General features: G+C 44.7%; 1 protein-coding gene across 1 annotated transcript in view; it reads right to left on the bottom strand.

Annotated features, from left to right (window-relative positions):
• The window catches only part of INSYN1 (inhibitory synaptic factor 1), a 128,702-nt gene extending 115,006 nt beyond the window's left edge, over positions 1–13,696 (bottom strand). The window contains exons 1-2 of the mRNA XM_060755265.2: positions 12,574–13,696; positions 11,109–12,034 (exon numbers count right to left, since the gene is read on the bottom strand). Coding sequence (XP_060611248.2) covers positions 11,109–11,273 — 165 coding nt within the window. The 5' untranslated portion in view covers positions 11,274–12,034; positions 12,574–13,696. The remainder of the gene's footprint in view (positions 1–11,108; positions 12,035–12,573) is intronic.
• Positions 13,697–13,902: the final 206 nt, after the last annotated feature.

Genomic DNA, 13,902 nt, shown 5'->3' with positions numbered 1-13,902 from the left:
AATAATAATAATAATAATAATAATAATAATAATAATAATATTGATAACAAATTGTTTTTGTTGATCCTACTTTTCCACTTACAGAGCTAGTTTACTGTTTATCTTTGAAATGCAATAAATTCTCAGAATCATTTAACTTGATCCCTTAATTAATGTAATTTTATTGCTATCTATTCTTATTTTGAAATTGACCCGTAGCTGCTGCATTTTCCACCCTCGGCTTATACTCGAGTCAACAAGTTTTCCCAGTTTTTTGTGGTAAAATTAGGTACCTCGGCTTATATTGGGGTCGGCTTATACTCAAGTATATACGGTACCTAGAAAAGGCCAAGAGAAACGTTACCTTTAGGACTCCAATACCATTTAATGGTCATTTCCACCAATAGTTCTATTGGACATTGACCACAGAATTGACCAAAGGCCAAGAAAGAACCCTTTCTCTAGGAATTCTCTTGGTCTACCAGAGCAATTCTATGGGATGCTTCATTATTCATTTCAGATATGAAAAACAGGGTTCCAGATCATGCAAAAGGGTCCAGGAACAAATCCCGCATATAATGCATGGCCCTGCTGTATTGTCCATTTTTCCCATTGTCCTTCCATCATTGCTTCTAGGAATTTTATGGCACCATAAAAGAAAATGCTGGTAATCAAAGGGAAGAGGAAGTCTCTGATGTCAAGGCTCTTCATCATAGAGGATGGAGCAACAGCACCCCTTGTGGCTGGAATCGAGCGCAACCTCCAGGATGCCAAAGTTGGGAAAAATGCTGACATAATGCCTCTACCTGTTGTCTGCCCTGTCTGTTTAACGGTATTGAATGGTTGCCATGTATGTGTTCTGTGATCTGCCCTAAGTCTCCTTTCGAGTGAGAAGGGTGGAATACAAATGTTGTAAATAAATAAATAAATAAATAAATGATTCCCAGACTGCAAGAAATCTATGGCATAAATAAAGTTCTCCTGTTGACCTATAAATCCCTAAACGACTCCGGTCCAGTTTACCTGTCCAAATGGATTCTCCCCTATGAACCATCAATGTTGTTAAGATCTTCTGGAGGGGCCCTGCTCTCGGTCCCACCACCCTCGCAATTGTGTTTGGTGGGGACGAGAAACAGGGCCTTCTTAGTGGTGGCCCCTCAGCTCTGGAACTCTCTCCCACTGGAGATTAGAACTGCCCCCTCTCTCCTGACTTTTAGAAAACTGGTGAAAACTTGGCTATGGAATTTAGCATTTGATGAGTGAGTCAATAACTCCTGACCACACGGACAGATGGCGATGAATTGTGACGTCATTCTGACGACTTGGCCTTATGTAATTAATTATATGATTGTATTTTAATGTTTTAGTGTATTGTGGGGTGTGATGTTTTAAACTATTGTTTATGAATCTTTTGTTGTGAACCGGACTGAGTCCCTCTGCGGAGGTCGAGAAGACCAGGTTATAAAAGTTCTAAATAAACAAATAAATAAATTGGAGGGGCCATGTTGGAGCAATGGGTTAAACCCTTGTGCTGCTGAACTGCTGACCTGAAGGCTAGTAGTTCCAATCCGCAGGATGGAGTGAGCTACCACTGTTAGCCCAGCTCCTGCCAACCTAGCAGTTTGAAAACATGCAAATGTGAGTAGATCAATAGGTACCACCTCAGTGGGAAGCCAAAGAGGTGTTCCAATCGATCATGCCATTCATATGACCAGGAGGTGTCTACAGACAACACAATCCTCGGCTTGGAAATGGAGATGAACACCTCTCCCAGAGCTGGAGTTGAGCACCGCCTCCAGAAGCCGGAGATGAAAAGGGAAGCCTTTGCCTTAGTCTTTGTCTGTGGAGTTCTGTCTTATTGTATCAAGGCACTGAATGTTTGTCTGTGTCTGTACATATGCTGTAATTTGCTCTGGGTCCCCTCGGGGAAACAGGATGGAATATTAATAAAGTATTACAGTAGAGTCTCACGTATCCGATCTTCGCTTATCCGACATTCCGTCTTATCCAACACTTATCCAATTTCAGCCAGCATTTCCCCTTCAATTAAAGAAGTGTTCCCCAATTCTCTCTCCATTCCCAACAAGTGAAAAAGGTAAGACAAGGAGGAGGAAGAGGGAGGAAAGAGGGAAAAATGGAAGAACCAGAAGCAGAAGTGTTCTCCCTTCTTCCCTCTGTGATTTCCATGCTCCTCTTCCGCATTTGGGCACTTCCTGCTTTGCTGCTCTAGCCTTGAGGCGTTGCCTTGCCTTAACCCTTTGAGTCCCTTTTGTTAGTATTCTAGGTGTCTAGTACAGTGTTTGTTTGTTTGTTTGTTTGTTTGTTTATTTATTTATTTACAGTATTTATATTCCGCCCTTCTCACCCCGCAGGGGACTCAGGGCGGATTACAATGTGCACATATATATGACAAACATTCAATGCCAATTGACATACAACGTATACAGACATACACAGAGGCTATTTAACTTTTTCTGGCCGCCAGGGGAGCTGTCGCTTTCATCATCCATCTGCGACACTGATGAAGTACTTCCGCATTCCCCGCATGCTTTTGCTGGAGTGCTTTGCTGGAGTCTTTTTTATGGCCTCATAAAGTAGTTAATTTAGCCTCACCACACAAGGTGGTACCTAATTTTCCTACTTGACAGATGCAACTGTCTTTTGGGTTGCAAAGGTCGACAACAGGCTACACAATTAGTTGGAAGCCCACTCCAACCCGGGCTGGCTTCGAACTCATGACCTTTTGGTCAGAGTGATCTTAATGCAGCTGACACTCAGCCAGCTGTGCCACAACCCTGGTGCTGGACAGGAAACAGTAGGAGACTTCATGTTTTTCAACGTTTTTGTTTATCCAACGTTGTACCAGCCTGTTTATGTCAGATAAGCGAAACTCTACTATATTATTATTACTAGCTGTACCCACATGTTGCTGTGGCCAACCTTCCCTCCCTCTTTCTCTTCTTTCTTTCTTTCTTTCTTTCTTTCTCTCCTTCCTTCCTTCCTTTCTTCCTTCCTTCCTTCCTTCCCTCCCTCCCTCCCTCCCTCCCTCTTTTCTTCCTTTCCTTTTCCTTCCTTTCTTTCATTCTCTACTTCCTTCCTTCCCCTCCTTTTTTCTTTCTCTCCTTTCTTCCTTCTCTACCTATTCTTGGACTGAATCTCCCAGCAGTTCTCCTGATTGATTTATCTACCTACTATCTATCTCTATCTACTCTATCTATCTTATTTTTCTGCGAGTTGCAGTCCAGGAATAGGAAATAGGAAATATGCGATGTTCTCAACGAAATCCAAGGAGAAGCAAGCTTGCAGCTTGGAAGCAGTGCATTTGGATCATCCTCCTCTCCTAAAGGGCCTGGTCTAGGGGAAGCTGTTGTTTTTGTGTATGCACTAGGGCTGGGCGGTTTCGTTTCGTTAATTCGTAATTCGTTAATAATTCGTTATTTTTTTCAATTACAAAACAATAACGAACCATTCTGGAGCAATTATTTTAAAAAAACGAATTTTCAAAAACGTTTTGTAAATGCTTCATATTTCGATATTGTATTCGTTTCGTTATTGTTTTGAGGTCGTTTCGTTATTATTTCCGCATGTCTGGGCCAGTTTTATGGTTTAATTAGTGAAAAAAATTATAATATCACACCAACAGTCAACAACAGAGGGAGAGGGAAGCTTCAGAAGGTTTTGGAGGTTTTTTAGCGTATTTCGCGGTCGCGTCCGCCATTAACGAATCGATTCGTTATTGTTTCGGAAATCGATTCGTTAATTTTTTACCATTTACGAAATTTCGTAAATATCGAACTTTTTAAAAGGAAAATTTTGTAATTATTTAATATTGAAACAAAAAAAAACCCCAAATACAAATCGATTTTAGAAACAAATTTTTCCGTTGTTACCCAGGCCTAGTATGCACTGTGTTGTCATTTATCTTTTTGGGGGTTTTAAGTCTTTTCTGCTGTTTTTTTGGGAGGGGTTTATGAGTGATGGTCACTCATTGGTCTGTTAGGGGCGTAGTGTCCAAATTTTGTGCCCAGTGTTTTTTGAGTTATGTTAATCCCACAAACAAACATTACATTGTTATTTATATAATAGATTAATCTAACTGGAACTTGCAAGTCAACAGCAATGACCAATCTTGATAAAATAGTGAAGAGTAGAGACATCACACTGGCAACGAAGACCCGCATAGTTAAAGCAATGGTATTTCCCATAATAACCTATGGATGTGAAAGGTGGACCAGAATGAAGACTGAGCGAAGGAAGAAAGGCACTTTGGAACTGTGGTGTTGGAGGAAAATTCTGAGAGTGCCTTGGACTGCGAGAAGATCCAACCAGTTCATACTTCAGGAAATAAAGCCCAACTGTTCATTGGAGGGAAGAATAGTAGAGGCAAAGATGAAGTATTTTGGCCACATCATGAGAAGAAAGGAAAGCCTAGAGAAGACAGTGATGGTGGGGAAAATGGAAGGAAAAAGGAAGAGGGGGCGACCAAGGGCAAGATGGATGGATGGCGTCCTTGAAGTGATTGGCTTGACATTGAAGGAGCTGGGGGTGGCCATGGTCGACAGGGAGCTCTGGCCAAGAGTCAAAAGCTACTGAACGAATAAACAACAACATCGATTCAGTGTTTGGCCCCCCATCTATGGTTAGAAGCCCTCTAAAAGTGGGCATGCATTACCTTCCGTTTCATCATTATGAGACTATTCCTATAATACATACATTTGTTTATTCTCCTTCTAGTAATACAAATGCTTTCCATTTTGAGCCCTATATTCCGATGCAACAAGAATGAAATTTGTTCCATCATCTCCATGACAGCCTTTCAAAGATTTGAAGGCGCCCGCCTATCATGCCATCTCTTAATCATCTCCATTCCAGGATAAACAGACTCCTACAACTTATCATCACAGGATTTGGTCTCCAGGTTACGAGCGGCGTCCGTCTCAGGACATGTTCCAGCTTCTTTTAAGCTGCCATGTCCACATCATAACACTCTGACGGGACAAAGAACTCTTGGCCAAAGCAAAATAGAGTGGCTTAATTACTTTTCATAATTGGGAGTCTTTTATTTATGCAGTCTGTAACTGAATTGGGATTTTTCTGCCTTCCCATTGATCACACAATTATTTATTTACTAGCTGTACCTGCCATGCGTTGCTGTGGCCAACCTTCCCCTTGCTTTCTCTTCCTTCCTTCCTTCCTTCCTTCCTTCCTTCCTTCCTTCCTTCCTTCCTTCCTTCCTTCCTTCCTTCCTTCCCTCTTTCCTTCCTTCCCTATATTTCTTTCTTTCACTCCTTCCTTCCTTCTCTTCTTCTTCCCTTCCTTCCCTCTCCCCTTCCTCTTTCCTCCCTTTCTTCCTTCTCTACCTATTCTTGGACTGCAACTCCCAGCAGTCCTCATGATTGATCTGTTTATCTATCTATCTATCTCTATGTAATCTACCTCTCTGCTCTTTCTACTCTATCTCTCTGGAGGATTGCTGGGAGTTGCAGTCCAGGAATAGGAAATTGGAAATATGCCGGGATTGGGATGCTCTCAAAGAAATCCAAGGAGAAGCTTGCAGCTTGGAAGCAGCGCATTTGGATCATCCTCCTCTCTTAAAGGGCCTGGTCTAGGGGATGCTGGGAGCTGTGGTTTGGAAGAGAGTGTGGATATGCTATTGTGTGTTTTGTTTGCCAGGGGGAGTCATTTTTGTGCATGCGCTGTAGCGGTTTTTTTGGGAGGGGGTTGGATTTTAAGTCCCTTCCACTGTGTTTGGGTTCTGGTGGTTGTCAGGTTCCATGTCAGTGGGGTAATGGATCCATTCCAGGTTTTAGTCTGTGGCAATCAGGCATGTAGCTGGGGGGGGGGGGGGGGGCTTGAGGGGCTTCAGCTCCCCCCCCCCCAAAAAAAATCTCATGGTAGTCCACGATAAGGCCTTACTGGTACATTATATAAACTGTTATGTTTATTCATATCATGATCTGATCACCATGCTCAATATATCCCATATGCATGGGGGTAACGATACAAAAGGTTTGCTAGGGTAGACCCTCTTTCACTCAAACTCAGCCCCCCCCCCCCCGAATCAAACTCAGCTCCCTCCAAAACAAAATCCTGCCTACAGGCCTGGTGGCAGTGGTTGATTTTAGTGTTTACTAGCCGTCCCCTGCCATGAGTTGCTGTGGCCCAGTCTGTGTATATGGATTTTGTGTATATATTTGTGTATATGTATATATATGTGGTTTTGCGCTTGCATTGTAATTTTTTCGGGCTTTTTAAATCACTTCTGCTGTGTTTTTCAGTGTTTTTATGAGTAATGGTCACTCGTTGGCCTGATAGGTGTCTTGTGTCCAAATTTGGTGCCAATTCGTCCAACAGTTTTTGAGATATGTTAATCCCACAAACGAACATTACATTTTTATTCATATAGATTTATTTCGTGCCTGGGGACCAGGGCGCCTTCACAACAGTCACTCATTCAAGTGCTAACCATATTCAGTGTCTGAGAGCATCCATTGTCATACATATCGCATTGAGCCTTACTCCCGATTGCTGCTGCTACTGTTCAAATGCTTGGTCCCATAACCAGGTTTTGACTTTCTTTCTAAAGGACAGGAGGGAGGTCGCCAATCTGATGTCACTGTGAAGAGAGTTCCACAGGTGAGGGGCCACCATTGAGAAGGCCCTGTTTCTCATCCTCAACAGTTGAATTTGCAGTGGTGGTGGGATCGAGAGCAGGGCCTCTCCAGCCGGTCTTAAACTTTGTGATGGTTCGTAATGGGAGATACGTTCGAACAGGTAATCTGGGCTGGAACCATTCAAAGGCCAAGACTAGCACTTTGATTGTGCTCGATAGCAGATCGGCAGCCAGTGGAGCTGGCATAGAAGAGGCAGGGTTTCATATTTTCTGTAACACACAACACAAAAAGCGCAAGGGTTTTGGACCCACCGCTCAGCTGAAAAGCACATGCTTTGCATGTAGAAGCTCTCAGGTGAAAAGGCTCAGTGAGCATGTGGTTGTGGGGGGAAAATCCTAACCGAGATTTTGGAGACCTAAGAAGATAATGCTAAGCCGAAGAGATAAACAGTCTGAGCTTCTCTGAAACTGGTGTGGGGGATAAGGAGGGAAATGCAACAAAATCTGTAGGTAATTTACTATACATTTCATCCATTCATTCAGTTGGTGTCCCTTTTGGGTTTGTTGTGAGTTTTCTGGGATGTCTGGCCATGTTCCAGAAGCATTCTCTCCTGATGTTTCGGCTACATCTATGGCAGGCATCCTCAGAGGTTGTGAGGTCTGTTGGAAACTAAGAAAATGGGGTTTCTATATCTGGGGAATGTCCAGGTTGGCTTGGCTCAGGGGAGGAGATTCCACAATCTCTCTAAATGTATAAATATGTGAGAGGAAGCCACAGGGAGGAGGGAGCAAGCTTGTTTTCTGCTTCCTTGGAGACTAGGATGCGGAACAATGGCTTCAAACTACAAGAGAGGAGATTCCATCTGAACATGAGGAAGAACTGACTGTGAGAGCTGTTCAGCAGTGGAACTCTCTGCCCTGGAGTGTGGTGGAGGCTCCTTCTTTGGAAGGAGCCTTCACCACTTTAAACAGAGGCTGGATGGCCATCTGTCAGGGGTGATTTGAATGCAACATTCCTGCTTCTTGGCAGGGGGTTGGACTGGATGGCCCATGAGGTCTCTTCCAACTCTTTGATTTTATGATTCTATGATTCTATAAATAATTAGCTGCATGGCTAAACCACTCTTACTGTCAAGATATTCCTTCCAATGCTTAAACAAAACCTACCTTCCTGTAACTTCATACCAATGCACTTGGTCCTACACTCTTAGATAGCAGAAAACAAACCTGCCCCATGCTCTCTTTGAGAGCCCTTTTCGATATTGAAATGGTGCTTCTCGGTCTTCTCTTCACCAAGGTGAACAGGCCCAAATCTCTCAACCTTTGGTGTTTTGTTTGCCATACCTCTTAGCATCTGTACTTCCGTTCTCTGAACTTTCCTCAGGATAGTCATTGAGAAGGTCGTATCACACATCCCTGGCAGATGTGTCTCTGAAAAATGGCATGGTCGGTCATCTCCGGAGGCCACACCATAGTAGTGGTTGAGGAGGCCATAGCAATTGCAGGCTTACAGTTGTGCACGGAACTGTTTTCCTTTGTTTCATCTGCTCTTTCGTTACTTTCGATGTCTTCGAGAGCACGTAATGCAGGCACGAGCAAACTTTGGCCCTCCAGGTATTTATAGTTCAGTAGTTGTAAGTCTGTTGATTTAATGTTTAATGTTTTTAACTATTATAACTATTGGTGTTTTGTATTTTATTAAGTGGCATCGAACTGTGCCAACTGGAAGCCGCCCTGAGTCCCCCCAGGGGTTGAGAAGGCCGGGGTTAAAGTGTTCAAAATAAAATAATAAATGAATAAATAAATTTTGGATTACAACTCCCACAATTCCTAACAGCCAATATAGTATTGTAGAAGGCTTTCATGGCTGGAATCACTAATTTCTTGTGGGTTTTTTCGGGCTATATGGCCATGTTCTAGAGGCATTTCTCCTGACGTTTCGCCTGCATCTATGGCAAGCATCCTCACCTCACCTCTGAGGATGCTTGCCATAGATGCAGGCAAAATGTCAGGAGAAATGCCTCTAGAACATGGCCATATAGCCCAAAAAACAAAAAAACAAAAAAAAACAAAACAAGAACTTAGCCAATATAGTGTAAGGAATTGTAGGAGCTGGAGTCCAAAACACCTGGAGGGCCAAAGTTTGCACATGCCTGACATAATGGGAAGAGTACAGACATCACACTGGCAATGAAGACCTGCATAGTTAAAGCAATGGTATTTCCATAATGGGAAGACCCCTCCCGGCACAAAAATCAGCTTGACACGAAAGCAAGTGGGAGCCAATCTCGGCTCCTCGCCTGCTTTTCGTTAGCAGCCTCCTTGCCTTGGAAAGGATGCACATATGGTGTGCAGGCCCAGAAAGCACGCATGCCTACCTGCAGCCAAGTGCCTCCTCTAGAGTAAGAAACAGGTAAGAACGGAAGCCTTCTTAAAGTGCATGCCTCCCTACAACACTGGGACTGTGGCACAGCTGGCTGCATTAAGATCACTACTGACTGAAAGGTCATGAGTTCAAAGCCAGCCTGGGTCAGAGTGAGCTTCCAACCAATTTGTGTAGCTTGCTGTCAACCTTTGCAGCCCGAAAGACAGTTGCAGCTGTCAGGTAGGAAATTTAGGTATTGCTTATGCAGGGAGGCTAATTTAACTAATTTACAAGGCCATAAAAATCTCCAGCAACCATGCAAAGACTGAGGAAGTACTTCATCAGTGTCACAAATGGTCAGTGATGGACAGCTCCCCTGGTGGCCAGGATACCCTCAAGAAAAGCTGGCTCCCCAAAAATGGATCAGGGTCACACCGAAAGCTGGGACACGAAACGGATCAAGGTTTACCCCAAAAGCACAACCCTATAAGCTCCTCCATAGTGTCTGGATATCTGCTATTTTTCCAGAGAAAGCAATGGATGAGAGAAACAAGAAGGAAAGAGACCCTAAATATGCCTCATCTTCCAAGTGTCTAGAAGTGGCACATCTTGCAACCAGAAAGTAAGGCGAAACAACATAAAGTGAGGAGGCAAAGGAGGTAGACCAGGCATGGGTAAACTTCAGCCCTCCAGGTGGTTTAGACTTCAACTCCCACAATTCCTAACATGGAGGGCAAAGTTTGGCCATGCCTGAAGTAGTCCCAACTTATAGGAAAAAACACAAAAATAATGTATCTTTGATAACATGATTATGGCACTTTTAGAGTCTGAGTTTTTGTGAGTTTTCCAGGCTGTATGGTCATGTTCCAGAAGCATTCTCTCCTGACGTTTCACCCACATCTATGGCAGGCATCCTCAGAGGTTTTGAGGTCTAGGAAAAATGGGGAATGTCCAGGGTGGGAGAAAGCACTCTTGTCTGCTTGAGGTAAGTGTGAATGTTGTAATTGGCCATCTTAATTAGCATTTAATAGCCTAGCAGTTTCAAAGTCTGGCTTCTTACTGCCTGGGGGAATCCTTTGTTGGGAGTGATTAGCTGGCCCTGATTGTTTCATGTCTGGATTTCCCTTGTTTTTGAGTGTTGTTCTTTATTTGTAATATATCCACAGATACATATACACTCCATTTTTCCTAGTTTTCAACAGACCTCACAGCCTATGAGGATACCAGCCATAGATGTGGGTGAAATGTCAGGAGAGAATGCTTCTGGAACATGGCCAGACAGCCTGGAAAACTCACAACAACCCAGACTCTAAAAGTGCCATCATTATGTGATCTAAAATACATAATTTTTGTCTTTTTTCTGTAAGTTGGGTCTACTTCAGGCATGGGCAAACTTTGGCCCTCCAGGTGTTCTGAACTTCAACTCCCACAATTCCTTACAGCCTACCAACTATTAGGAATTGTGGGAGTTGAAAACTCACAACAACCCAGTGATTCTGGCGATGAAAGCTTTTGACAATACTTTTAGATTTCATTTCTCCAAAATATGGCTCAACGCATCATCTCCTGTCTCATGAATGAGGCCCCAGTTACACTACTGATGATTATGTCTACCCGTGAGATTTGTGAGTTGAGCAAGCGGTTGCATTTTTACAATAGTTAAGTACTTTCCAGCTAAAACATCTCCTGTGATCACAAAATATCAAAGGCAACCTAGAACGAAGCGCACATGCCCTACTTAGCCACAGAAACATTGACATGGCTTTCAGATGACAAATCCCATGATGCAGTGCAACCATAGCTGAAATTCACAACTGCAGAACATTTACGCAACCTTAACATTACTGATAGGTGCAGTCATATGGATAAAACCATACAGGCTGACAACTGGAACCCTCACGAGAGTGTCAGAGAACTGGACTTAGCTTTTCAGAAAAGGAGAAACAGAGCCCTGCAGATTCTCTTATGATTACTCATATGCATGCCTTATTCTCTACCTGAGACCTTGCAGAAATTCTGCACCTACTTTATGCATGTCCAGTTTTTCATAACTGTTTTGACCAGGCCTTTGTTCTAGATCTGGTTCTCCACCTATCCTTGACTCTAGATGCACCTTCGCGCCCTTCCCATTGCATCCCAAGCTGCACTTACATCTCGGAGTTCCTTGGCCACCTCCTTAAGTTCTTGCAGGATGCCTTCAAGCTGTCCGATCACCATTTTCATGCGTCCCCTGATGCGCTCCCTCTCGCCGGTGTTGCTGCTGCTGCTGGTGGCGTGGTCAGTGGGCTGCCTGTCCTGCAAGCCCCGGGAGTTCATCCTTCACACGGTGCCAGGGAGCTGGGGCAGAGCCGCGCTGTGCATTCTGCTTTTGCCCAGCCAGACTGTGCCTCCACGGAACGTCTCTTGGCTGGGGAGATCTCCACATCTTAACGCTCCCCCACCCTGCCCCAGAACCCTGCCTCAGCCGCACCTTGACCTGCCACCCCTTGATCTCCCCACCCTAGTTGGATCGGGGCAACAAAGCTGGGGCCATTGCGTCGGGATTAAGGCAAGCACCAATCCAGCACACGCCATCCATCCCAGCTGCAGAAGGAACCCTCACAGATTGAGAAGGCTGAGAATCACCACTGGGCTGCAAAGCCAGTTGAGATGAAATCACCAGGAATGGCCACCTTAAGGGGTTAAGGGTTGGCATCTGTGCTCCAATCTGAAAAAGTTGCAGGAAGCAAACTTCGGTCTATGCCATCTCAACAGGGAGGGCATTCCCATTCCTTAATTCATCACTGTCTTTTTTTGGAGGCATTCCTTGAGGAGATCCTGAAGACAATGTCTTCTGCTTTCCTTCCTCAGGTTGTTCACCACACAGGGTTCCTCACCGAACAGGAGAACTTTGGTGCCAGTGCCACCTGCCTTTCCATGGAAGGCTCCATTATGGGAGATGTCCACCCTGACTGAGGTTTGGAGCTTCTTTGTAGGGTTCACAGTAAGTGCCTTTGAAGGACCAAGGTGGCTTATTTTGAGCATGAAGATGGGGCATCCATGGGATGCTGGAAGCACAGGAGGTTCTACATCATGTCCTGCATCAAAAGGAAAGAGGGGAGGGGAAGAGCAACAAGAGAATCGACATCAGATCAAGAGGTTTCATTTGGACAGCACCACACATCTTTGACACTTAATCACAGGTTCTTGTGGTGGCTTCCCATACACTTGAGAGCAATGCCAAAATGAGCTTTCGCTCTACGTCAAAGGGAGCCCTGCCTTCCAAAGGAAATATCACCCATTTTCCGGGACAAACATGCCATCCCTAACAGGGCTAACTTCCCCTAGGAAGGATCAGCCCTTCAAGCAAGGATCCCCACCGACTGCAAGATGTCAGCATCATGCAAGGGCACACGCATGAACAGAAGACACAGAGATGAGTCAATGTGTTCCGTGTGCTGACTTTTGCACACCATCCAATGCAAACTTTAATCTCTCCCCCTCCTCCCAAACCACATTCTCCCAGGCCTTTAAATAGCCTGGATTTGGTAATGTTTTCCATTCCGAAAAATCCTTTGCAAAAGAAAAAGAGCAGCTTATTTTTAATCCATTAAGACAATTTAAAGAGCCAACTTACGAGCAAGGCGGCTGCTCCAGAACGGCGTAGAACTGTGTGGCTTTGGCAGGAAGAGGCAGGTTCCTTTCGTCCTTTTTAGGGTGTTCAAAAAAGACCCTTCAGTCCTCTTTGGCTGAGTGAATCTGGACATTCATGGAGAACCATTTGGATACATCACAGTTTTGAAAAAAATAGATGGGGGTAGGGTGGAGGAGAAAAGGATAATCCAGGATATGTGGAGCTCCTAACCCTCAGATTAACCCTTGGATCCCATGCGGATGCATCGTGGTTCCTGCCCTTCTGGTTTCCTTCAAGAATGCTGGAAGAAGTAAAGGGAAAAGGGGGACACGGTACCCTCTCTCTGCATGAATAGAAAGAGCACCCTTCCTCCTCTCCCTGCAACCAGATGGGAAGATGAATCAATTCAGTCCAGAAGCTCTGGCTTTGCAGCCTTTCCATCTGCATAGCAGAAGGGTTCCACCCCACCGTGCCATGGGCCTCGGTCTCCAGTCCACAGGTGACATGGTGCACCTTGGAGAGATCTTGGAGAGGAAGAGCAGGATGGAGTCCCTGTCCTTCTCAGCACCTCATCTCCCTCATGCAGAGGAAGCAGGTGAGTTAAGTCCCTGGGGAAGCCCAGAAGCCCAGTCCTATGTTGTTGTCTTCCAGCTGGATCCAGAAGTCACCGAGTTTGGATGCAGTTCACATCCTGATAGAAGAGAACCCAGGAAGCCAAGACTAAGGTGTTCCAAAAAAAGAGAACACACGTCTTCTTTAAAGCTTCAGAGATCCCCAGTTCTGCTGACCGTGACGGCTAGTCCTTCCATCCGAAAGGCAAGCCATGTAGGCAGAGCAAGGCAAAAGCGGCTCCTCCTGCTTTCCTCTGGCAAGTCTCCTCTCCTAATGCATGCTCCTCTTTCTTGCTTAGGCTGCTCAGCAGGGGATGTGAAGATGGGGAGATGTGCATGTGCATGTGTGCGCCTATGAAAGAGCACTGCAGCTAGCTGCTTCTTTCTCCTCTTCCTCTTCCTCCTCCTCTTCCTCTCCTGCCAAGAAACTGGGGAGAACTGCACTCCTTCGCTTCCCAGCCTTCCAGCTTGGAGACTATGGTTCAGCTGAAAGATGCTCAGCTTGTGCTGTGTCAGAAAAGGAGGCGAGGCTTGAGCCAAGCAAAAGGATTTAAAGGCACAGAGCATCCTGGGCATATCTGGATGCTGGCCGAGAGAGAGCAGAGGGATTCTGTTTCCGTTCGTTGACTTATTTTTAAAATTTGGGCATCTTTTCATAAATCAGAAACAAGTATGTTTTTAATTAATTAATTAATTTATTAAAACCCTTCTCACCCCGACT

Source organism: Anolis sagrei, chromosome 9, assembly GCF_037176765.1.
Source record: "Anolis sagrei isolate rAnoSag1 chromosome 9, rAnoSag1.mat, whole genome shotgun sequence".
Classification (NCBI taxonomy): Eukaryota; Metazoa; Chordata; class Lepidosauria; order Squamata; family Dactyloidae; genus Anolis; species Anolis sagrei.
Note: the sequence above shows the minus strand (reverse complement) of the source record. Positions and strands in the feature narration are given on the sequence as shown.